We start from the raw sequence: 27154 nt of genomic DNA on the forward strand, positions 1-27154 counted from the left end.
TTTAAAATATCTCTTATTTTCATCACATTCAGTAACACTTGTGACCAAGCCGTTTAGGCTGTGTACTGTATTTAATTTTCCCCACAGCATTTTAAGGGGTACATGCTTTAAGAAAACATCCATAAAAAGGTCACAGTCCAGGTTGTTGTTGTTGTTGTTGTTGTTGTAGGGTTTAATGCCATTTTTCAGCACATGATAGGCTATACATGGTGGCCAGTATTAATGGTGGAGGAAGAACTCGGAAAATCCCAGGAAAGAACTACTGACCCTCGAGAAGTTACTAGCAAGCTTTCTCACATACCCACATTGGCCAAATCTGAGACTCGAACCTACACAGACAGAGGTAAGATGGCAGTGATCCGTAACGGAGAGCGCTTTAGACCACTCGGCCACTCAGGGCCCAGTCCAGGTTGTAAGGGCTTCACTAAAGCCATCAAATAAATGAATAATACTGCATATTTAGATCACCAGGAAAATGCTTTTGAAAGATCATGATGCTATGCTACCACATATACAAGCTTATAAGTTGTGTCCAGCTACATACAATATAGACCCTGATCTGCCATAACATAATGAACTGACAGATCAGGGTATGTGGTATTTTTTCTTATGTCGATAACTCTTAGCAACCTGCATAGATCCAGATAAGCTGGCACATTATTAAACTGTACAGATCTGGGTCTGTACAGTTTGTATTTGGAAGTTACCAGTGAGTATATATGATATATTGAGATGTTTGCCTTTCTTGTAATTAATAGGGAATTAATGTAGGAAAATGGTCACTAAACACTACTGTACATTAGACATTTACTAAGGTATTGGTATATGAATAAATTTGATCAATCATTGTTTTAAGGTTGACTGTGAACCAGGTAGCTCATTAGCAACTTGTTTATGTCAAAAGATTCAATAAAACTGATCCAGTTTCTTTTTACTTGAGTATCTAATGAGTTTCTAATAATTTCACATAGGATGTACATTTCTCTTTTGAGCTTGGACATTTTTCATTTTAAATTGAATATTATCATTCCAAAAAGAGCTAGATAAGGTAGGATGGTATATACAACCAACCAAAAATGATTTAACACTCATTAGGGTTATTTTGAGACAGATTCAATATCATTTTACTGCAATCTAATATAAACATCATGTTGATATGTTATAATTATAATGGTGATCTGATATCATCATCATGGTGATTGATATAGTATAATGGTGATCTGATATCATCATCATGGTGATTGATATAGTATAATGGTGATCTGGTATCATCATCATGGTGATTGATATAGTATAATGGTGATCTGATATCATCATCATGGTGATTGATATAGTATAATGGTGATCTGATATTATCATCATGGTGATTGATATAGTATAATGGTGATCTGATATCATCATCATGGTGATTGATATAGTATAATGGTGATCTGATATCATCATCATGGTGATTGATATAGTATAATGGTGATATATAATTATGGTAATCATTATGGTGATCATCATGGTGATATATAATTATGGTAATCATTATGGTGATTATCATGGTGATATATAATTATGGTAATCATTATGGTGATTATCATGGTGATATATCATCATCATCATCATGGTGATCTGATCGTCATGCTGATGTGATATATTCATCTTTGTGATCTACTGTAATGATGATAGTGATCAGATAAAATCATCATGCTGTTGTGATATAATCATATCTTTGTGATCTGCTATAATGATGATAGTGATCAGATAAAATGATCATGCTGATGTGATATAATCATCTTTGTGATCTGCTATAATGATGATAGTGATCAGATAAAATCATCATGCTGCCATGGTAACTTTGTCTCAGTGAATGCTAAAACATGACTTGTACATTATTTGTCATTTAATTGATCATCAACTTGATTCAGTAAATTTTTCCTCCTATTAACATTTTTTGACTACTCTAGACACCAAAATTGACACCTTTCTTTCCCAATGCAAAGCTGCATAATCATTATTTACATAGGCACTTAATGTCATATTTTTTACATATACATTAGTATTATTTTAAATGATGATAGTCAGTACTTTTCATGTTTTGACCACACAGTTGATCTGACACAGCAATCTTGTATACTCAACTGATTTATGATTGTCAGTACTTACAATATATTGAATTTTTTCATGTAAAATTAGCTCACTGGTACAGTAATTAGCATTTGGGTCATTGGTATGCTCAATCTGGCATTTATATTTTGCAGAAATTCAATAGGAATATTTTGTATTATTTACTTAAAACCATTTTCAAAAGGACCTGATGCCATAATTCTTAATAGACTGATATGCATATTGACAAATCTTTACTGTATCTTGAGTGGAGAAGAAATCATTTTCAGGAGTATTTCAGTTGTTGCTTTTGTGAATGCTTGTAATTACATAATTGAGTCAACATAGATGGAACTTGAGCTATTTAATATTCTACAGTGAAAGTTGAACTATGCTAAACATTTATAGAGGACACATATGTAAAATACAAAATCGATGTACTATTAGACCTATTTAGTTAATATTTTCTTGACTGTATTTTAAAAGAGAGAGAGTTCTTTACATAATTTCTCAACTGTATTTTGCATAAAAGAAACGGACTTCAGTACACATAAATACTGTAACACCTAGTACATCAAAACACCCAACGAAAGGAAAGCCTTTAGCTAAATTGTATTGATCTGTCATCATTTAATCCATTGGGGTGTTCAGACGTGTTGAATTTTGTGTGATTCCCACTGGCATTAACATTAGAATTTATTGCAGATTTGATGAAAGACATATTGTTATGAACCCTTGATTTGACTTTCATACCCACCTACATACATATTAAGTTCTAACAAACATTGAATCATACTTAATGCACTGGGAGTCATACAGTTCTCTTTGCTACTAACGATTAGGTATGGAGCTAAATGACACTACCAGAGCTTTTGAATGCCATGGTGTAGACCCTAAGGGATCTTTTAAAGGTCCTCTGGGACTAAATTTAATATAGAATCAAAATAAGGGATTTTGATTTTTAAATATTGCAAATTACTTCTAAAATATTTTTATTTCCAATATGTGCATAGTGAAACTTTCCTAATCTGGTCTACATGGCCTAAGTGGTTAATTCATCTGCCATGGATGCAGGAGGTCACAGGTTCGAACTCCAGCCGAATCATAGCAAAGACTTATAAAAATGGTACTAGCAGCAGCCTCGCTTGGTGCTTAGCATTAAGAAGTTAGTGTTAGGACTGTTCAGCCTGATGTCAGAATAATGTGACTGGGTGGGACATGATGCTACATGTCTGCATTATGATGCGCAGTCTGCAGCATGATACCCAGTACTAGACATTACTATAAACTGCCACACTGCAGACATCATAGCAATATGACTGAAATATTGCACACACCCACACACACTAATCTGGTCACCTGACCTTCTTTCACTTGCAGACTGATCACATATTTTGGTTCAGATAAGATATATAATATAAATGGGATTGAGCACAGGACTGAGTGGCTAAGGATATAGTGCATGAAGACTATAGGTGATAATAAGGTGCCATATGCTAGGCACAGGTTTGATCATGCTTGGAATTTATAACTTTATAACCTGTTTGATTATATTTTTGTTGATCTCTCTTCCTCTCTTGAATTTTATTTTTCGCTCTCTTTTTATGATCCTGTATCAACTGAATTTTCCTTAGATAACCAAATGTGGCGTGATTGCAATAATTCATCAAATTGCTCTGTCATCATAGACTTTTCATAACATCACCTGTTTAATGTGGTGTATTGCTGAAATTACATTTTTACTATTCTGAAGCAAGATTATTTCTAGCTTTTTAGCACTAAGTCAGTAATAAAACAAAAGTAGACCTTTGTTGAGGTGAATATGAGGTTTTATGAACCATTAACACACTGGTCAATATGAGGTTAGCTGGTTCACAAAACTTATTTACCTGAATAGAGGTCCAACAATGTATATGCATACAAAAAATAACATCACATTTTAAAAACATGTAAAATTGTCTTCCTCACATTTGCAAATTCTTTTTAAATTTTTACTAATCAGTAAACAAGTGATTGTGTATTACCAGTGTCTATATTAACAGTGCAATTTGTACACAATTTCTCACATAATTAAGTGTCTCGGTGACCTATTTGGTACTGTAATTGGTGTTGTTTAAAAAAACAAATTCTCAAATTTTGGCAGTAGCGAGTTCATGTCCATGTGTTCATGATGAGTTTTCTTTCCCTTGTGCCTTAATACAACCCACAGAATAAGTCAAAAATCAACCCTTGGTTCACATAAACTTGATTGACTAAAGGTAAAAAACTGCACAAAATGTTGAACTGTTAGATGCAAAGGATAGAAATTTCAGCACCAAGATTTTGCCAGAGTATTTTTAAACAATGTAATGCAATTCGTTGCCAGTCCTAGAAGTTTTATTTACTTGAATGCAAAATAATATTGATAAATTTAAAACACCAAATGAAGATGAATGACCATTACAGTCCTATTCATGGTATTCTTGGATAGATCAAACTCATGGGTATGGACATGCAAAACATAAAAATAATGCAGCTTCGTCAGTGATATCATGCAGACAGTACAAAGACTTTACACAACAATTATGGTATCTTAGAGATTGATCAACTCTTTGTTGAATCAAATTGATTGTTAGCAAACATATTTCTTCACATATGTGATATCGCAGTATGCACACGCTTGTGCAATTCACTTGAATCATGGCTCTTCAGAACTATGTATTGTCTTAAGTGGTTCTTATCATGGTTGATATGAGAGTAAATAGACAGTATTGATTTTTTAAGTGTCACATTTCATGTTCTGTCTATAGTTAAATAACTTCAAGTGGGGCTTTATTATTTGGACCCACATAGCTGCTTGTGATAATAGTGAACACTGGCAACAAATAAGGATATGTGTTGAATTTTTCTGTGTGAGTTTAATGTCACTTTTAACACATTATTGTATATATCATGCTGAAGAAATGGGGACTTAGTCACTGTCCCAAGGACACACCAAATTAGGGTGACTTGGATGGGTATTGAACCCACAACCATTGTATTACATTAGTTTGACACTCTACCAATGGAGCTCTGGAAAGTGTTGGAAAAGAGATTATGCTAGAAAACAATGACATGTCTCTAAAACATGAAATAAAGTGCCTAAAACCATCCATATGGGGGGAAAAATAATTAGTTGAAGTACCTCTATATTCTACCAATATAATATAAATGTTAATTGGATTTCAGAGTAAAATGGGTCACGTAACATTACTGGCTTATGTGACAAGCCCAACTGCAAACTGCACTTACCCAGATCTGCTGTCACATAATGCACCAGCATAACTGGTTATATACAGTTTGTTAAGAGTAATCAGTAGAACAAATATCATAACACTGATCAGTAGGCTCATTACGGTTTGGTACATCAGGGTCGTTTTTGTTTGCACTTTGACTTGAAATATAAGCAAGTATATACCATACATGTTTATAAAAAAAACTAGCACATACAAGCACCCACCATTCAACATAAACCTGGCCACTCTTGGCATAACATTTTATTATGTTGATGATGTAATTTGGGGGTTAACTATATGTGATAACTCTGGTCTTCAGTGAGGCTCCCTCACTGAGACTGCATTTTCTGTACAAAAAGATGATTGTGATTTCAAGTTCAAGAAAAGGCTTCAGTTGCTTTTGTGAACCTTTGAAATGGCTGTTACATGCACAAGGCACATTATTAAATTTTAGCAGGAAAAAGAGAAAAATTCAAGCTAATCAATAATGATACCTTTATCTTTATAATTATGTCATGAATAAATTTAGGAGATGTAAAACTTCGCCCTTTCATTTGTTTCATTGCTTGGTTACTCATTCACTTGTTTATTTGTTATCTTCTCAGTATTTTACTTCCTGGCAATATCTTAGACCTGATTTTGTTTTTTTAATGTTATGTGAACATAATTTAAGAACACTAACTCAGCCATACTAAGACTAGGTCACTGTGACCTAATTTGCATGTTTTAGTGACTTTTGTATTTTCATTGTTTCTTTCATTACACCCCCAGTTTCTTGGGCTCAGTATACCCACACTAATGACAATTGGTATATCTCAACAAAAGCAAATCAGTCACACCAAAACTATGTATACATGCTTGAGTGATTGCCATTCATGTATTACATGATAAATATCAGGGACTTTTTTTCACATGAATATTGGTTATGTAGATTCATCTAACTTGTACATAACAAACTAGATCAGTTTTTGACCCAGTTTTAATGGTTGAGTGACTTGTATTTTCAGCTGTTCATTCATTACGCTTCCAATATCCTGCAACCTGTTTCGCCTTCACGTAAGAAAATCTGCATGTGAAGACAATTAAGTGGAAGTACTTCAGCCATGTCAAAACTAGGTCATTTTGACTTAGATTCATTGTTTGAGTGACATTGGTAATTGTTCCTTTATTTTACTCTTAACATCTTGGACTGTGTTTCACATGCAATTATGAAATTGCCATGTAGATTTCGGTGAAAGTAACACAACCATATTGAAACTAGGTCATTTTGTCCTAATTTGCATGCTTTAGTGATTTTAATATTTTCAGCTGTTTGTTTGTTACACACCCTATATATTTGGTCTCAATTCTCCTTATATCATGAAAATTTTCTGTGGATAGAAGTAAATTATTTTTATGTATATTTGATTTAATTTAAGTTCTAAAATAATCTTATTTTAGTTTCATTACATGTCAGAGTAATGTAATTTTGTTTACTAGGAATTTGATATTTTCCAGAAATTAGTTTGACCTGAATGTTTTGTTGTAAACACCAAAGCTGACCTAAGTTCCCAACCTTGATTCAGAAATCAGTGAGTCAAATAAAGAACTTCTATTTTATCTTATTCTTAGAATAAAATGATTGCTTAATTTGTCAAGGTCATACTGGGAAGACCTGACTTTGGATGTAAACAGCCTCTATTTCGCAATTCTGGGTTTTCCAAAATTGGATTTTTAACCAGGGCTTAAACGTGAATTCATTACAACATTTCATTACTAGGACTTCTAAAATTTAATTTGTGGCTTGTTCTTGGATTATTTTTGGATTTGATTCTTAAAACTGCGGGTTCTAACATTTTCATTTTTACATTGTTTTTTTTTTCCAAGGAAATAAAATATTCATTAAAACTTTCAAAGCTTGTTGCTTTCACTCTTTCTTTTGTTACTGTTTATTTGGGCCTAAACACATAAAATAAGAATTAACCATGACAATATTAGGTCATTGTGACCCAGTTTTCACACATCATTGACTTTTGTTGTTTCAACATTCAGTTTGTTGCAACCTTAATATCTTGGACCTTATCATAGCAACACTGATGAAAACTGCATCTCATAGAACTACAACAGAGAGCTGTGGTGACTTTGTGTTTAGCATGCCAGATGTATGACTTAATTTTCACTGGTCACTATCCATTCATTACACACTCAACATCTTGGACTAGATTTCACCTACACTCATAAAATTGGTATGTGGATGTATCCCAAAGATTGTAACTGAACTATACCATTCCTAGGTTAGTGTGACCATATAATTATGCTAGAGTGACTTTTCAATTTCTAGCTGATTCTTTCATCTCCAATACCTGGGACCCTATTTCGACTACACTTATGGAAATTGACCTGTGGTTGCATATAAAGGTGACTAATCCTAAGTATAAAACTAGGTCATTGTGACTAATTTTCTTGCTTGAGTGCCTTTTGTTTTCAGCTTTCAATATGTTACATCCTCAGTATTTTGAATTGTTCTTTACCTACACTCATGAAACTTGGCATGTGATGGTCTCTTAATGAAGGAGCTCATATTTTACCAAAAGTAACATGACTGTGACATTGTTTTTATATTTATATTACTCAGATACTTTCCTAAATAGGGGCCCCGAGTGGCCGAGTGGTCTAAAGTGCTCTCTGTTACGGATCACTGCCATCTCACCTCTGTCTGCATGGGTTCGAGTCTAGAATTCGGCTAACGTGGGTATGAGAGAAAGCTCACCAGTAGCTTCTCGTGGGCCAGTGGTTCTTCCCTGAGATTTCCCACGTTTTTCCTCCACCATTAATACTAGCCGCCATGCATAGCCTATCATGTGCTGAAATATGACGTTAAACCCTACAACAACAACAACAACAACTTTCATTTATAACCCTTTTAATATTGTTTTTTACTCCAATATTTCCTCACCTTGCAAGGTGATTCATTTTTGCAAGTAAATGCCTAGTTTATTGTATATATTTTGGAAAAACTCAAAACAAAGAAAAGAATTCTTTATTAATATCTCCACAGTATCTCTAGCTAGTCTAATAATGGATGGAAGGAAAGGTTTATTGGAGAAGATTCAGTATACCTAATCATGTTTTACTAATTATGAGATTTAAAAGATTAATAACCTGCACATCCAGCTTCCACACAGCATTGTCTCAGAAAATATCTGTTAATGTGTGCTTACGTTTTGACACTAAAATATACTGTATCTACATATCTGCATATGCTTTATGCAATGGCAGATCTGGATCCATGAATTTTACACTTAAACTAACTTACAATCAAGTATATACGGTATGTTGCATTTTAATTAACATGTTGTTTATATGAAGTCAGTTAAAAGAGAATATTGTTTGTGTTGGTCATAACAGTGGTTGATTTGGGTCTGTGAGAAGTAATTCTCCAGGTATTTGTACAGTTAATGAAATTTCCAAAGCAGTTTTTAGTCCTCTGTTTCATGAGTTAAGGACATACAGCTAAATGCATATGGTATGGATATAAGTTTGAATAACATGCTTTATTCAGAATTGTTGGTGTAGGTATTGATTTTCAGTATCAGCCTGGAAACCAAAGGGATAGCCACTTGACTTAGGGGTTGTCTGTCTGTCACTCATAAATCTCTCTTAACTGTATTAGTCACCACTCCATGACTTTTTTAATTTATTTGACTATGTATTTTGACAAAATAGTAGTTTTAAGGACTGTAAATGTTTAGACAACATTAAACTTTGGAAGAAGATTCTGTATATGCTCACTTAAAAATTGAGTCCAGTTTGAAACAACATAGACCCTGATCTGCCAATGCATAAAGTGAAGTTGGAGCTAGGTCTATGTGTTTATTCTACTGATTACTCATAGCAGACTGCTTAGACCCTGATCTGCCATTGTATAATGTTCTGGTCAACCTAGATGTACATGTTTTTTCTACTGATAACTCGTAGCAAACTGCATAGAGCCGGATCTGCTGCCACATTATACAGTAGCAGATCTGGATCTATCTGGATCTATGCAGCTTGCACTTCGATGCAACCTTAAGCCGGTATATGTGGTATAGAAAATGCTTCAAGTAGCTAAATTACAAGGCACCTTATAATACCAGACCAAAAAATATGGATGGAATATAAAAATACTGTCTAAATATTTTAGATCAGTCACTCTAGATCAAGGCCTAAATTATAACCAATATAAACACAACAATTATGAATCCTTTAAATGTTATCAAAATATGACATATTGGTTACATGGTAGTACCTCTTTTAGAATGTAATTGACCTTGGCAAAATAGTTAATTTGGTGATACACTCAGTTGCCTCTTGGACCTTGGGTCACAGTCATTGTCCCGATGATTCGCAATAAGGATTTTGTTGCTTATGTTTTTAAAACCGCTTGATGAATTCTCTATCATATTGGTATGAATCATTATAAGCAAAGCTAATTCATTCTGAAACACACCTTCTCCCAGTGACCTTTATGTGTTGGAGTCAAGTTTTGGTTACATTTTTCTCATTTTCTTATATTTCCATAATCTTTTCGTAGAAAGCATCATTATAATGCAAAGATTACTTAATTTTGCTGATCATTTTGACCTTAGGTCAAGGTTACAGGTGTTTACAGACATATTTTAAACAAAAATGTGTGTTCAACTTGCAGGCACTGGCCTTCTGGTTGAGGGAAATAATTTGCTTACAATAATGATAGAGCTATAAGATACCAGTAGATTAGGAAGGATTATTATACAGCGGAAGAAACTCTTTAATGATAATTTAGGCTGGAATTGTTTTAATGCACACACCATATCTGTGGAGAGAACACAGTATAATTGTCATCCACGTCATTCTGTTTTGTAACATTACATCATGTCACGTCAAGTCTCATTTCTACTTAGTAACTTTTGAAAGACATCATGGGTTCAAGCCAGATGTGGTGAAAAGTTTAAAATTAAAAAGATCTAGGTCCAGTTCAGTACTGACCATTCTTGGACACTATTTAATGGAGTTACAGCTCCAGTTTAGCTTAGAACTACATCTTTTCTGTTGCATTGTTATTTGGTTTCTGCTCACTTTTGATTTGAAGAACATCATGAATTGAAATACAAATTGGAATGTTTCCAATACTCTGGAACTCTGCTCTGGAATAGTATTCCAGTTGAGGTTAGAAATGCCCACTCTATTTCCTTCTTCCAAACACAATATATCCAGAGGCTTCAGAGATGCAGCTTAAATAAATAAATTCCTTTGTATGAGGGCCTCAAGGTAGATTAGTTTTTAGCTAATTGTGTTACCCTCTTTAAATAAGGTCATTATTATTATTATTAATATTATATTATTATTATTATTATTATTATTATTATTATTATTATTATTATGAGTCTTTGCATTAAATGATGTAGGTCAAGGTCAGTTTTTACTATTTTTACAAACATATTTAACTTACTATTTTCCTGTTCATTGCATTTTCATTTCCGCTCAAGACCATTTGAAGGACTTAATGGTTCTGAACAAAATTAAATTTTACATTAAAGAAAACCTTGGTCAGATTTGATTTTAAATGTTTATGCAAAATTTAATGGATATTTCGTCCAATTTTGATGTAGAACTTTGTTGTTTTCACCTGAAATTCAAGTAGGAAACACATTTTGAAAGCTATTTCTAATACATCCAAAAACAGCAAATTCCAGATGATCTTTCAATAACATACTGCCTAGATGTGTTAGAAACATCGTTTTTCATTGGCTATTTGGCTCGCGCATGAGCAGAAGGGTAAAAGTTGGAGTTCTTTTCTTTTTTTTGTGCTAAACAGACCCATTATTTTTGTATCGAGACCACTCTTTATTCCAAATGCCCATCTTATCCTACTTTTTGCAAAGGTTCATCTGTCTGTTTGCAGTTCAAACCGGTTTGCCTTAGATCTGAGACCAAAAAGTCTAAAATCCAGACACAAAATCAAACAAATTTTGGGTAGAAAAAAATCGGGTCCAAAAAATGAGGCTTTTCCCTCTTTATTTTGTAGTGCAACTAGAAATTCCAGATTATTTGATATCTTTGTAGAGCTACATCTGTCTACCTTTCTATAATACCACCCACTTTAGTGTGTCATGCATGACCATAACGCTACAGAGCTTGGCAGTAGGCTACTACCTCCTGCCATGTTAATTCGTCACCAGGGGTTAATGTGTTAACAAGGATTTTTGAATTTTTTTTTCAAATCATCAAGGAATGGCTAAATTTGTAATTTATATGCAGTGTCGATGCACAAATGATTAAATATGCAAGGAATATTCAAATTTGGTGATGTCATCAAAATGCACCCATTAAGGAAACCAGTCAGATTATCCTTTTCTTCTGACAAAATCTGACAGAGTTATGGTTCTTTTTCCACTTTAAACTTTGCCTATTAATTGCAATATATTGGCAGGGATATCTCTTTCACATTTATATATTTCTTATTTTCATTCTTAGGAGGCACTGAATATGAATAATAAAGAAAAAGTATATACATTGCCAAACTGTCTGAAAAGCTGTAATCCATTTTGAAAAGTGTATAAAGGTGTATAAAAATATATAAATTTTAATTAAAGCTAGGAATGTTTTGTACCATTCTTATAAGTAAAAATTTTCTTTGTTAGCACATTTGAAGTATTTGCCAGCTGTTAGTGAGTACATCCCTAGAGCTTGCCTAGTTTTCTCTCAATGATTATTTTTCAGATACGATACACTGCCAGGAAACGAACCCTTGTTGGAAAGATTCGGTATCCCTTAATCCTCATTGTCAGCCAGATTAAGTAGGCTACCATCTTTATGGCAATTGATCTGTTTATTGTAATCTTACTTCAGTTTTTACATTCTTTTGAGGTTTTGCTTCAGCCTAGTACAAAACCTGTATAGGGAATCATATACCGACCCAGAAAAGTAATGTGTCACTCTTTAAATCTAAACTGTTAATTCATACTACATAAGTTAAAACAAAAACATTAATAGAAATATATTGTAATTTGCAAGTCTACTATTAGGTGACAATGATTTGCACTTTGGTTTGTAAGTCATAGAAAAAATTCATTTTTGGTGGAGCAAATGCATTTTCCAAAATAGTGTTTCATTTTGTGGAATGAAGGGGGGGGGGGAAGTTAGCATATATATAATAAATTTCAGGAAAACTCTACAAATTCTTAAATTGTATGTGTAGTTAGCTCTTCTTCAAAGGGCTAGAAAAGATTCTCTGAGTTATTTTCAGTTTGGTATCTTTAAATTATGTCAATATACACACAACAATAGTGGTGTCAGTTTTATTGACTTGAAACATGATTTCATATGTGCAAACAATTTTGGCCAAAAATATATCCTATAGAGAAAAATGTATAAATTCAACAATATTCAACAGTTGTGGTCATTAATTGGCTTGCAATAATATGGTTAAGAACTCACTTGACATTGTTGTGATCATTGGTAAAATTTTGGTGTAGTATTCGTTTGTCTTTAAGGCATTTTGGACTGTAAGGGTACAGCTTACACTGCTCTACTTTTTAAAAGTATTTAATTTTTGGTACATGATTTGTGACACAAGTATGTAATAAGCCTGTGTTTTTTGGGCAGGGATTGGTATATTGTATCCTATTTCACACTTAACTATGATGACATTTATTGATGATATGTTTGTTATGTGACAGTTATTATTCTGAGGTGATGTTATTATGTTTGTTATGTGACAGTTCTTATTATTCTGAGGTGATGTTATTATGCAGATTTTATTGTTCTGTCATAAAAGTCTGACAGAATATCATGCTGAATGATCGAAGATATAATAGAATTTGCACGACTTTGGTTTTGTTAATATGAAAAGCATTGAGATCAGCCCTCGATCGGTTTAATGTACTTAATTGACATATTTAATAAAATTTTCTGTAATGACGCTCAGTCTCACACTCACCATCGACACAAAAATACATTTAATGGTACTATTTTGTCTAAAATTCATTATACGTTTTGTTTTATATTGAAACTCAGTAAACATATTGCTAACAGTGTTGTGTAATTGCACAACGGTTCAAAGTCTGTGGCTGTTTTTCGTTTTTGTTCAGATAAAATTGCAGGAGATTTTGAAGATTATATCTCCCGTGTTCTAGACCCAGTTTAATGCCAGCCTTGTGATACCACAAATCCCTGTATAATATCCAGGGAATCCATTGTGGCCCATATGGGAACAAATGATTGTATATCATATTGACATAGTATTATTGAGTATTTGTTTTTTGTTCTTTTGGATAATGCAGTACTTAGTAACCAGTTTGCATGCAAATATTTAGTAAGATTTTCAATAACAGCACTCATCATGTTGTATTGAATATTACAAAATTGATTATAAGTAATGATGACTCGTTACAGCTTTGTATATGTCTGCCATAAGGCAAAGCATATTTGGTCATAATGTCCATCTGAAAAATCTCTCCGAATATCTGGCGATAGTTAATTTTGTTTATATACAAGAATTTGATCTGTTATGAAATTCTGTTAGTGGTTTGTGTTTAGGGTAAGAAAAATCTCAGCAGTTTCCAGGTCTAAAGGTCAAGTCTAAAGGTCAGTCACAATAGTTTTTGAATAATAGCATTATTTCTGCATAACAGAGCTGAATCATCTTTTGTGGATGGCTTGCACTTGAGTATGGGAGAAGCCTGATTATTTTGAGAAGGTCAAAGGTCAAGGTTAATGTGACTCTAGGAGGGAATATGGTTTCTGCAAACAAATTTCAGTTATCTACACTGGGTAGGCCAGGGTTCCCATGCTACCGAGAAATCGGGGAAAAGTCGGGAGAAATCATCATTTTTTCCCAACCATAAAAAATCCTTGAATTTCGTAAATATTGATGAAAGTTGGGAGAGACCTGGGAATTTTCCGCCAGAACATGACGGCCAAAACAATAACATAATTGAATCGTAACTAAACTGATCATGAGTTAAATTTATCGAGTTCTAACCAGAATATTTGGAGGGTGCAGTGTGGATTATTTGGATACTCACAATAAACATATATGCTGAGTAAATCCACTGCTCAGTGGATTAGATTCGTCTAGTAGATTTTTATTTTCAAAGTCAGCTCAATATCTGTATCTTTTCTTACATGGAAGGTATAAACACCAGTCTAGCATCATGGTGGTGGCAAAGCATAGCCACTTACTGGATGGCTCTGCAACCTTTAAGCGTTGTTAGATCAAGAGATACATGCATGAAATCAATATGAAAATTATAAAAACCAGTCTAGCATAATGGTGGTGGTAAAGCATAGCCACTTACTGGATGGCTCTGCAACCTTTAAGCGTTGTTAGATCAAGAGATACATGCATGAAATCAATATGAAAATTACCTATTTTCTCAGAAATTGTGACTATTATAATCGTTATGTCTTTAATTTGCTGAAGGTCAAGATAAAACTATGGCATCAATGAAATGTGACCTGGTACTCATGATTTGCATTGCTAGTCGCATGAGTATACAAATCTAACAACCCACATTATTCAAATGTTGTAGAGAAAAAAAAGTTAAAAAAATATTACGTGAAAGTGGTATACTGGTTGTAATAAAATTACAAAAATGAAAGAACACAAAATTTTCCATATTGATGTATTCCGAGAACAACTTCTGGAGTGACTACCACGTTGACATGTGCTCTCTGCTTGATAAAATCAGACTGGCCAGATTGCTGATATTTACAAAAGGTTTCAGACTGTCATTTAATCTAATTCCTGTACAACAACATTAAAAAGGAGTTTGTTGTTGATATCATGTAAATATTGGACTTCTGATGTCATTGTTTGAGATTTGTGAAGTCATGTGACTAGTAATGCAAATGGCGAGTACAGGGTCAGGTTTTATCTAATAGTTTTGTCTAGTCTGTCAGCAGATTATGGACACTATGATTATAATACTTGCCATTTCTAAGAAAATAAACCATGTTCCTATCAATTTCATACAGTTATAAGTCGATATAACATACATTTAAATTTTATAGGCCCATTGGTAAGTGATTACCATATGTCGCTAGCACACGGTGGCAGCAACTTCCAAATTTTCGATATGCAATTGCAATGACCCCACACCCAAATGTCCAAATAGGAAAAATGGGGTGGGAATATTTGGAGAAAACCCAGATTAGATAACGAACTGCTATTTGTTTTAAGCCAAATTTGTAGTCTAAATGTTTGAATCTCAGAGCTGAAATGAGAAATTGTTGTCCCTTTTATTATATATTAAAAATGATACGAGCCCCTGTATCAATACAGGTTTGGGAACTGGTTTAACGAATTACAAGAAGACAAGCTGATTTTACAGAAAATTCAGTCCTTGTTTATACAACAGTATATAAATTTGAAGGTCTTTTGTCAAAATTGAAATCAAATCTTTTGAAATTGTTTTATAAATGATGGATTTTTAACCAGATCATCTTAAGGAGATTAGTTTGTTTGAAAAATCTTGTTTGGAGTTTTATTGGCACAGATAAATTCAGGGTTAAACTCTTTTCGTTACAAGACAAGATTCTAATTATTTGCATTTATTGGGTTTTTTTATGTACTGTAATAGGCAATGTTTACTTTCTATAAAATACATATATATATTGCTAAAGAATTCTTTATAATTAAAGGTTTGAAAGGAAACAAAACTACTTTGTGTTCATTAAGTTGTTCCCACTTAGCAACCTAATGCAGGTCAGCAAAATAATGTTAGAATTTATATTCTATACATTGAAATGACTTTACATGCCAATTTTAGGAATATAATCAAACTTGTTTCATGTGATACTATTTTGTGGTTTTGTACATCATCATCTTTTCTTACTTAGATATTTTGGAGAGTCTTGAAAGAGAAACATCTTTAGATTTAGAAAATGCATGTGTTACAGTCTAAAATATTCTTTAATTCAGTTCAGTAATGGTCATATGTGAAACCTTGAAAAAATAAATTTCATCCTAGAAAAACCCTGGAAATGACCTGGAAATTTATCTTTAGAAAAGCGTGGGAACATATAATGTGATGTTCACAGTACTTTTATTTTCTTATAGAAGTATAGTGCTGCAAGGAAGTAAATTATTATAAATCTGTTTGTAAAAAAATAACCAATACATGTACCTTCTGGTTTCCATCATCATAGTTGGAGCATACATTCAGTAATTTAAACTCATTTCAAGAAAGGTTATTATAGTATGGTGTAGTCTGTTCATTTGGCTATATGTTTGTATGTTTGTCTCTAACCATTGCTTGTGTAATCCATAATTTTGTAATGGTTGGGTATATATATATATATATATATATATATATATATATATATATATATATGTGTGTGTGTGTGTGTGTGTGTGTGTGTGTACAAATCATATGGTGAATAACAATCCTTTCAAGTGCACTGGATCCAGCAAGGGATCACGTGTGTCAGGGATTGATTAAGATAAATGCAATAAATTTACAGCAAACAGTGTGAAACTAGTATCTAACTAGCATGAGCGCTTTAGACTTTTTAATGAGTCTTTTTCAAAGGCAAATACAAAACATAGACAAGACAAACCAATAAAACAGAAAAACAGTTATGTTTGCAAAACTTTACATTGCTGATTTTACTGGAATTAAACCTTTCACTGTATTATGTTTCAACTAGCTTATTTCAATTTGTTTATGATACTGGAAAATATTTTTATTGACCTAGACATTGATGAGCCATAACGACATCTGTTATTTTATGGAAATTTATGTAAGTGCAATATCCTGGATAATTCATTGTGACAGTAGTTATTATAGGCTATTTAGGAAATTTAGAGAATTATTTAAAAGAAAATGTGTCGGCTGCAAAAGATTATTTTATTTGTGCAAGGCTGACTTTTTCTAGTCTTCTTGATTTAAACTGTTTGGTTTCAGTGTTCTAAGGTGGTGCATCCAGTAAGATTCCTTTTCTTTCCCAGTTTGGGAACTCCAGTTGGGGTTGTGAGCAATTGCAAAAAGTGTTGTATCACTGAAAGTGTGGCCAGGGGAGGAGGAGTGTTCTGCGACCAAACTTCTGTACAGCTTCGTCATCCAATCAGATCTATGAAGGTTGATCCTTTTGTGTAGCTTTTCAGTTTCTCAGACATACTGAAGGCTACAGATCTTACATGCAATGAGATAAATTACATTCTCTGTTTAGTTTTTCTCTAGTCACTGTACTAGAAAATGTCCTGGTCTCTATCAGATGTTGACATGTTTTGTACCTTTTATCACCACAGGGGCCAGATTGACTAGGAAGGTCTTGATTAGTGATTGGCGTTAGCTTTGCCTTGCCTTATAGGATGTCCCTGAGGTTTTTTGGTCTCCAGTAGGCTACAACAGGTTTGTTAGGGAAGATTAACTTTAGTGAGTCTGACGATTCCACGATGGGCCAGTGTTTCCCGATGATTTTACCTACTTTGGGGTTGTCCGGATGGTAGGTCAGGATAAATGGCATCTTATTAGCCTTTACATTCCTTCCATATTTTAATAGGTCATCATGGTTTGTTTGTTTAGCCCTTTGGGTTGCCTCCATATTCAGGTCTTTATCATAGTCTTAGTAAATTAAATGTTTAGATAGCTGTTCAGACCTTTTTAGGAATCATCTGAGGAAATTCTGCATATCCTCAGTGCCTGACTATATGGGATGTTCATAATGCAGTGTTTTGGATGACAGCTGCTTGGGAGGAGATACTGGTGTTTGTCGGTTGGTTTCAAGTAGACATCCATATGGAGTTTGTTTTCTACCAGTATGGTTGTTGTGTCTAGGAAAACGTGGTTTGAGTTGGAGACTTCTTCCTTGAATTTTGTTAAGGGATGCAAGTTGTTTGCCTTTGATAAATTAATCATCCAGACTTTCTCTTCCATGTTGCCACTTCATTTCTATATCATCGATAAAGCGTACCCACTGGTATGGTGTAAGTTCAACCGATGCTAAAAGTTGACCATATGCAACACCAACATGTAGAATGTGTGACTGGTTTTGCTTCATCAAACTCTTAATATACCAAATACGGTATATCCAAAAGGTCTAAATTCCAAAACTCTATGCGACATAATTTTTAAAAAATATATGTTATATTCTTTAAACTATGTTAAGATTGGTATTTCAGTTATGTCCCCATTTTACAATTATTCAAGAATATTTTTATTTTTATATTATTCTAATTTACAGAATAACTTAATGGAGAAAGTATAAACTAATATCATAAAAATAAGTTTACTAATTCATTAAAAAGAAGAGAAATTATAAGCTAAATTTTCAATACATTATGACTAATTATTTATAGAATATTTATTTATATTATTATAAGCATTATGCAGATCATAATTTTTACAATATAATTTGAGTTATGACGAAATATTGAGCATTCATCAATAATGTGTCAAGATTAATGTTATTTTTAAAAATAATAAAATATAAATAAAACAGCCTAGTCCCAAGTATAACTTTTGAACTACTAAAGATACTTTAGTGAAACTTTGTCCAAATATATGTTTTGATGGTGTACTGCTTATGATTGTGATGTTCCCTGTTTGAAGCTAAGTGCCACTGCAAGCAATATGTAATTATAAAACTTACATCTCTGCTTGGAATATAACATTTGAACCACAAAATATTTAGATGAAACTTAACATAATTATGTATCATGTATAGTGAGCGTGCTACATACCATAGCATGACCCCATGTCTAAAGGTCAAGGTCATGTCAATAAGATGTAATTCTATGGCTATCCTTGGCCTGAGGAAAACTTTTAAACCATTGAATATATATATATATATATATATATATATATATATATATATATATATATATATATATATATATATATATATATATATATATATATATATATATATATATTCATGGGACTTTGCCCAACAATATACCATGTTTATGTGTGTCATATACAATAACCATGCCTCCTGTTTCAAAGTCAAGGTCATGGCAAAGGAAAATTCACTCTTGACTTATCCAGAGTGATGCTCATTAATCACTTTCATATTTTTGATGACAGTTTAATCAGGTCCATACATTTTGTTGAATCACTAGTTCTAAGGTCAAAGTCAATAGAAGGAAAACAGTCACAAGATGGGCAATTTATTATTATGTGCCATTTGTGATACTGTTATTTTTACTTGTCTTTTCAGTTTTATTAATATGATTTGCCAAAGAATTTACATGAAAATCAGATAGGGCTATCAACAACAGAGTAACAACAATCTTGCTTTTCGCAATCTTTGGTCATTGATTTAACACATTGAGTTGGAACATGAAAGTGTTAATGACCACCTATCCAGAGTCAGTGGTGGCCAGAGTTCTCCAGTTCCCTCAATTTTTAGATTGCCAGATGTCAATAACGCTGTAGCTTTTAGAGATACAAATTGTCATATGATGAGTATAAATCGATATATAAGTACTGACATAGCCATTCTTTTCTTCAAAGTTCAGTTTGCTTTGATTTTCATCTACATCTTTTATATTTTGTAATTACACAAATTTGGATATAATTGCTTTGACACGTACCTGCTATGTTTGCATCTATCTTTCTAAATAAAGATCCTCAAACAAGGGAGAAAACTCCTGGTTAGAGATAAAAATTACAGTCTCTCATCAAACTACCTGACAGCTGCAAGGCAAAATTAATGTTTCTAGTCTGTGTATTGGACAAACAGTAGTGTTATAACTATGCACATATAACATCTCAGAATGATTATTTGAAGTACATCCCCATATTTTTTTAAAGAAAACGTGTAGCTCTCTGGACACATATGGTTCAAAGTACATGTATATAAAAAATTGTTTTAGAGTTTTTCTTTAGTTTTTAATCTCCATATTTAGATGTTGCCGCCAGAGTTTCAAAAAGTAATATTTTTTGTATTTTAATGGAGTTTTGAGCACTTTTGTAACAGTTGGTTTGGTTTTGTAGGTGTTAGCACCATTTTCAGCATGTGATAGATTATATATAGCAATAAGTTTGAGAAAGCCCCTTGGAAAAGCCACCAATCCATGGAAAGTAACTCACAAGCTTTCTGTTATATCCATTTTGGCTGAGCAGAGACTAAGACTCATGCAGGTGAGATGTGTGAGTCATCTGTAAAGGTGAGCACCTTAGATCACACAGCCATCCAGGGCCCCACTTTTGTAACAACTTTGATTTGTAGCCTTTCTAAGACAGCACTGACATATAGGCAAATTTGTTCAAATCAAATGCAGTTTTAGGATCATAGATTATCACATAAAGTTAACATTTTTGGTTTCATAATGTCTGGCTGTAAAATTGATATGTATGTAATATATTGTGATATAGCACTTAATTGTAATACTGTAATATGATGCTTAATTGTTATCCATGATTTAGCACTTAATTGTTATACTGTGTTGTAATACTTAATTGTTATACTGTTGTTGTTGTTATAGGGTTTAACACCATTTTGCAGCACAAGATAGGCAATATATGGCAGCCAGTATAAATGGTGGAGGAAGAACATGGGAAAACCCCGGAAAGAACCGACCTTATTGAAGCTACCGGCAAGCTTTCTCACATACCCAAATTGGCCAAGCCCAAGACTTGAACCCATGCAGACAGAGGTGAGATGGCAGTGATCTGTAACAGTGAGCGCTTTAGATCGCTTGGCTACTTGGGGCCTCTGAATTGTTATACTGTGATTTAACACTTAATTTTGAATACTATTACAAAACAAATAGTAATAATGCTGTGATATAACACTTAATTGTTTTCTTCTCATATAAAACTTAATTGTTAGACTCTTTACAAACATTTGATTGCTATTCTCTGACAAAACACTTAATTATTTTACTCTGATATATCACTTAATTGTTATACTGTGATATAACACTTGTTATATGTAACATAACAGTTTTTATAATGATATAACACTGACTTATTTTACTGTGTTATAGCATTTAATTGTTGAACTCTCCAATAACCTTTAATTGTTATACTGTGATACAATACCTAATTGTTATTCTATGATATAACCCTTGTCATACTATGATATAACACATAATAGTTATAATTTTACAGTTATATTCTGATGTAATACCAGTATTTAATTGTTGTACTGTGATATAACACTTAATTCTTATACTCAGACGTAACACTTAATTGTTATAATGTGATATAATACTCTGTTGTCATACTGTTATATAACACTAAATTGTTATATCTTGATATAACACCTAATTGTTTTACTGAGATATAACACCTCATTGAGTAATGCAAAATGTTGAACCTATCTAGTAAACAGTATCACAAACTTGTGTCCATCTTGTGTGTAATTTTTTGAAACATGGTTTAATAATATGACATTTTAGAAGCTGTATGAAGCCACAATGTATCAGAATGTAGTTTTATATCAATAATTTATAGATGATGTTAAACAATTTTTATCATAATAAATTCTTGTAGATCTGCTCCTCCACCAACACCGAAGTCATACAATGTCCTGTCCTGCAAGAAGTTGACAGCATCTATCAAGTCATCTAACTATTTAGGAAGACCCTCATCAACAGGTAAAATAGTGACGGATTATCCACATTCATTTACAATTATTGATTATGAAGCACTGATCAAGATAATTTAATTTCATAGTAACCATAAAACTGGATAAAAAGTGACAAATTTTCATGTCAGAATCCTTAAAACCCTTGTATGTGTGTGTTATTTGGAGTTTTAACAATTTTTCAGCCATATTTCTATGATGTCTTTGGTGTGGCAGTTTATAGTGATGTCTTTATTATGCCATTTTATAGTGACATCTTGCACTAGGGCATCATGTCACAGACATGCAGCATCAATGTCCCACCCAGTTATGTTTTCCTGACACCAGGCCGACCAGTGCTAACACTGACCTCTTAATGCTGGGCTCCAAGCGAGGAAGCTACTGATGCTATTTTTATAAGTCTTTGGTATGATTTGTCTGGAGTTCGAACCCATGACCTCCCATGTCTGAGAAGAACACTGTAACCACTTCACCCACTGGAATGGTCTACATATTTGTAATAAAATTAAGAGTCTTTTTCATCTTTATATAATAACTCATTAACTTCAAATTCAGTTTAATCTAACTTCAGTTTACAATCACAGGTAGATGTATAAAATATTTTGCTTCTTTTTCATACATTTCACAATGTGGTGTAAAACTAACAGTATACAGAAATATTTCAATATCATTGCAAGGTCATTAATTGTTATTTATTCCAGAAGATTTGCAGTTTTGTATCTCTTGATATAAAATTTGGAAACAATGCAAAAAGCTAAAAAGAAATTCCACAGAAATTTAAACAAATGTGCAAAATTGATGATGCCATTGCAAAAACTGTGGTTTTGCAGAATACTGTGCAAGTATGTTGTCTGGACAATTGTTTGTCTGTTTTATATAATCAGTGATAGCTTAAACTCAGATAACAGGTAATTAAAAAGACCATGACTACTGTTCCTCTTTACTTACAAAGAAATATAAAAGACCAAACTAACTTTTTGTAATTTACGCTTTGTCTATTTATAAACTACACTAAATTATAATCCTCAGCTTCGATCCATTCCCAAATTAAATTTTATCATTCTGGACAATGTTGAGGATTTCTTAGGTCCAGGAAAATGGACTGGAATGTCATGGAAAAGCTGTTGAGTCATGATTGTTTTAGTTTCCCAGAGTTGACAAACCAGTTTTATGAATGAAATTAAATTGCTGTACTTTTACAACTGTATATACTCTATACATATGTACCCATCTGGAAAATGCACAGACCTAAGTCAGACAGATCTGGATCAATGCAGTTTGTTAGGAGTAATCACTAGAACAAGCAACAAAGACCCTGATATGCAGGTGAAGCATGGAATGGCAAATCAGGGTCTATGTTGAATGCAGTTGGACCAATTATAAGCATGTATATATGGTAATTTGTTCAAAAAACATTTTGCCAATTTATACCATATATATACACAATTATAACTCTGATCCAACTGCAAACTGCATAGACCCACATCTACCATTGCATATGCATCTGCAGATTTGGGTCTATACAGTTTATTAAAACACACAGTAAAACCAAAATTATAGACTGATCTTCTGGTGCATTATGCAATGGGAGATGAGGATCTGTTTTGTTTGCAATTAGTAATGACTTATAAGTGAGTACATATGGTCATTTGTGTGTTTACCTGGAAGATTGAATGTTTATTTTATCCAGGGCTGTATTGTAAGCATTTTGAAAGAAACCGAACTGCAAGATAAACTGCACTAAACTGTTATGGAAACATGAAATTTTGTTTTAGAATTAATAGCCTGAAAAATGGCCTGAAAAAATCATTTGCAACTTGATAATTTCTCTTATTATTATTATTATTATTATTATTATTATTATTAGTTTATTTATTTATTTTCATGAAATGTTATGCTTCCAGAGCCATTACAAGAAGACCCTCCAGTGCAAGATGTTATTGGTGGTGGAATATCCCCAGCTGAAGAAGGGACAGATGGCAGTGGCTTGGAGGGATATACCTCACCTCTCACTCGTAAATTGTTCCGCATGCCAGGAACTCAACCATCTGTGGCAGGAAGTAGTATTGCTGAAGAAGAAGAAAGTCTGGATCATTTAAGTAGGACTTTAAAGGAAAGGGCTACTAGCCCTGGCATGCCTCTTATTTATCAAGGTAGAGAGGTCAAGGGTTGTAGTGGTGAAGGTAAAGGTGATGGTGAAGGTCAAGATTTGCACAAAGGTGAAGTTGATAAGTTTGAGTTTGAAGGTGAAAGGGTGACTGAGGTAAAATATTCTGAACCAGATGATGTTATCAATGCATTTATTGAATCAGATCCTTTAGATGAGTTCTCTGAGGATAAACAGGAAATTACTGAAGTTTCAACAGAGATTTCTCAGAAGAAATTAAGTCAGGAAGACATGACAGTAGTGGAAGATGATAGCATACATGCAAGTGAAACTGACAGAAGTGGAACAGTAGATCAATCAGATGTTCATATAGTAAAAGAATCTAGTGATCATGAAGCTGAAGAACATGATGGTGCTCACCGAATAAAAGAGCAGATTGATAATCTTCCAGAGGAGACTGTGTCCAATGGCTACTTCAGCAGTGTAAACGAGGTAGATGAAGAACAATGTACTGAGACCCATTCCATGTCAGAGAAACTATCCCAAAAAGAAGATGATAAAATGTCCATGAGTTCAGGACAGACTGACTTGACAAGTGAAAGAGTGTCTGTAAAGATCACTGGGGTCAGTCATGTAGAGATCAAGGTCATAGACGAAGTGGCAGGGGGCACAAAGGAAGAAGTAGATTTAAAGGCAGAGTCTGACCTTGTAACTGAAGAAGTTGATAAAAGCAGCAAGGTTATTACTAACCAGACAGATAATAATCAGGAAGAGGTAGATGTTTTAGAGGTGGTGAAGGAGAAGGAGGAGATGGAAGAAGAGGTTGTAGTGGTGTTAGATGGGGAACACATGAAGATGGGAGAAGGTAAACCGTTTTTAGGTTCCCTACATTGAGCTGAACATTTCAAGCTATTTTAACATTTCAGAAATAATTTAAAAGTTTTAACTATTATATAGGTATTGTGAAAGAAATCTTAAGAAAAAGGATCACCATGTTCTCTAGCCCTGTGTAATGTAAAGGCAATGTATAATTTTATTTCAATTGATGTGTATCATTCAAGTGATGGATATCATCTGTTGATTGATAACTGTACTGGCAAATTTGGTTTAAATTTTCTTTTAATGAACTTCATATGTTGCCATGTAATTAGGGTGCAAAGATACCATATAATTTGGAACATGTAAGTTACCACATAATTGGGATACATAGTTACCATCTAATTAGGGTACATAGTATATAAGTGGGATACATTGTTACCATTTAATTGGGATACAAAGTTACCATCTAATTAGGGTACACAGTATACAACTGGGATACTTAGTTTCCATATGATTGAAAATACATAGTTACCATGTAATTGGGATACATAATTACCATATAATTGAAAATACATTTTTAACATATCATTCGGATACATAGTTACCATATACAGTGTGACCCTGCTATAACACAGTAGTTGGGAAACATAGTACCTGACTGTGCTATAGACCAAACCGTGCTATAAGCAACCAGCTAAGTTAGCTGAAGAAAATGATGCATGTACCCCCCAAAAAAATTGCAAGGACGGGGGTAGGTAATAAATGCGGGCACAAAAATATGTGCTTCATTGGCACAGTTACCATCTTAAATCGATGTATATTAAGTGAGAATATGCCTGTAGTGAAAACAGAGAAGGCATACGTAATATTTTACTTTATTCAGGGAGCCAAGCATTGGTATATATATATATATGTGTGTATGCTGCTTATATATACATGTCTAATGTATGGCATGAATAGAGTATCAACACCGTGTACTCACCCATGAATCTCATCACATACATTAACTTCACAAGCAATTCCATCAAATATATGCACACAAAGAGATTTAAAATAGTCAGTAACTTTGTCACAGGTCATATAGGTCTGAATTTAGTGGAAAGAAATAGCACAATCACGAATGATGAAGAACATTTACTTTTAAGTACATCCTAAGTCGGTTAAAGATGGTTTACATTTTAATCCACCATTGGTAGCGTTTGTAAGCATACCCTTTTTTACTGCAAAAAGAAAACTTTTACAGCACAGTAAATGTGTTCCAGTCACGTTGAAAAATGAAACAATCCATCAGATTCCATTGCTTTTAATTAAGTTTGGTACTGACTTCCTGTGAAGAAAGTTTTAATTTTATTATTGAAGATTGTAGTCGCTTTCTTTGATAAAAGGTGCATGAGTTATTGAAGTCACTGCTAGAGGCCAACTTTGGAGAACCAAACAAACGCCCATTTCTTATTGTCATGGCAACATCAGATAATTGTATTGCATGATTGAGACCAATGTTTTTTTCATTTGCTTAGTATGTTTTCGTAACATTCAGTACTTCAAAGGTTTTGTTTTCTTTGAAATTTCAGCAAACTATTTTATCTGGGTACATTTTTAAAAAGGAATTAGCAATCATTTAGTTGATTTTAGATACCATTCCTCACTGCGTATTGAATAGACAAAGAAGTAAGATTCTTTTTTTTATATTTATGATAGTGGAGTGATGCTGCATTCTATACACGCATCAGAAATTTAATAAAGGGTAAACAGAGAATAGATATGCAGGTGTTCTGGACTGATTACAGGGATTACAACAGAAAATGTGAGTGTTCTGAAGGACTTAATTTTGAGTGACAAGAAGAGGAATTTTACTTACCATCCACATACAAATGTCAGTCTGTGTAAATATATTAATTGCTTTCGAGCAGCTGAAAATCTGATGAAAGATAGATTATGAGATAATGACTCATCCAGTTGACCTCCACTGCCAGAAATGTCAACAACAACAAAAAAGCAGATATCTCACATCATACAGTACTCATGTTAGATGTCAACATAAGCGGATTATGATATAACAATGCACTGTTAGGATGGTTTGCCAATATGGACAGATAAATTGTTTATGTAACAATAGATAAATTTCAGTACATTTTATATCAAATTTGCTTCATCCTTTCATGGGGCCTCTGAATTTCTCCACTCCAAACCAATGGCTGTATGAACAAATTTAAACATCTAACGATGTTACCAATAATAATAAAAAAATCGCCAGATGGTATATTTTCCCACTAGTAAGGAAGAAAACCAAGTTTGCAACATTGGCAAAGCCCTGCGCAATCCCTGAATAAACTTTATACAC

The 27154-nt window shown here is 33.3% G+C and overlaps 1 protein-coding gene across 2 annotated transcripts in view; it reads left to right on the forward strand.

The window, feature by feature from the left end:
- LOC149801080 (uncharacterized) overlaps positions 1-27154 on the forward strand; it is a 157392-nt gene that overhangs the window by 47515 nt on the left and 82723 nt on the right. For both annotated transcript variants that reach the window (XM_089955114.1, XM_089955115.1), the window contains exons 5-6: positions 21794-21897; positions 23792-24859. In XM_089955114.1, coding sequence (XP_089811240.1) covers positions 21794-21897; positions 23792-24859 — 1172 coding nt within the window. The remainder of the gene's footprint in view (positions 1-21793; positions 21898-23791; positions 24860-27154) is intronic.

This window comes from Sinohyriopsis cumingii, chromosome 4 (genome assembly GCF_028554795.1).
Source record: "Sinohyriopsis cumingii isolate HCF-2022 chromosome 4, ASM2855479v2, whole genome shotgun sequence".
In the NCBI taxonomy this organism is placed as follows: Eukaryota; Metazoa; Mollusca; class Bivalvia; order Unionida; family Unionidae; genus Sinohyriopsis; species Sinohyriopsis cumingii.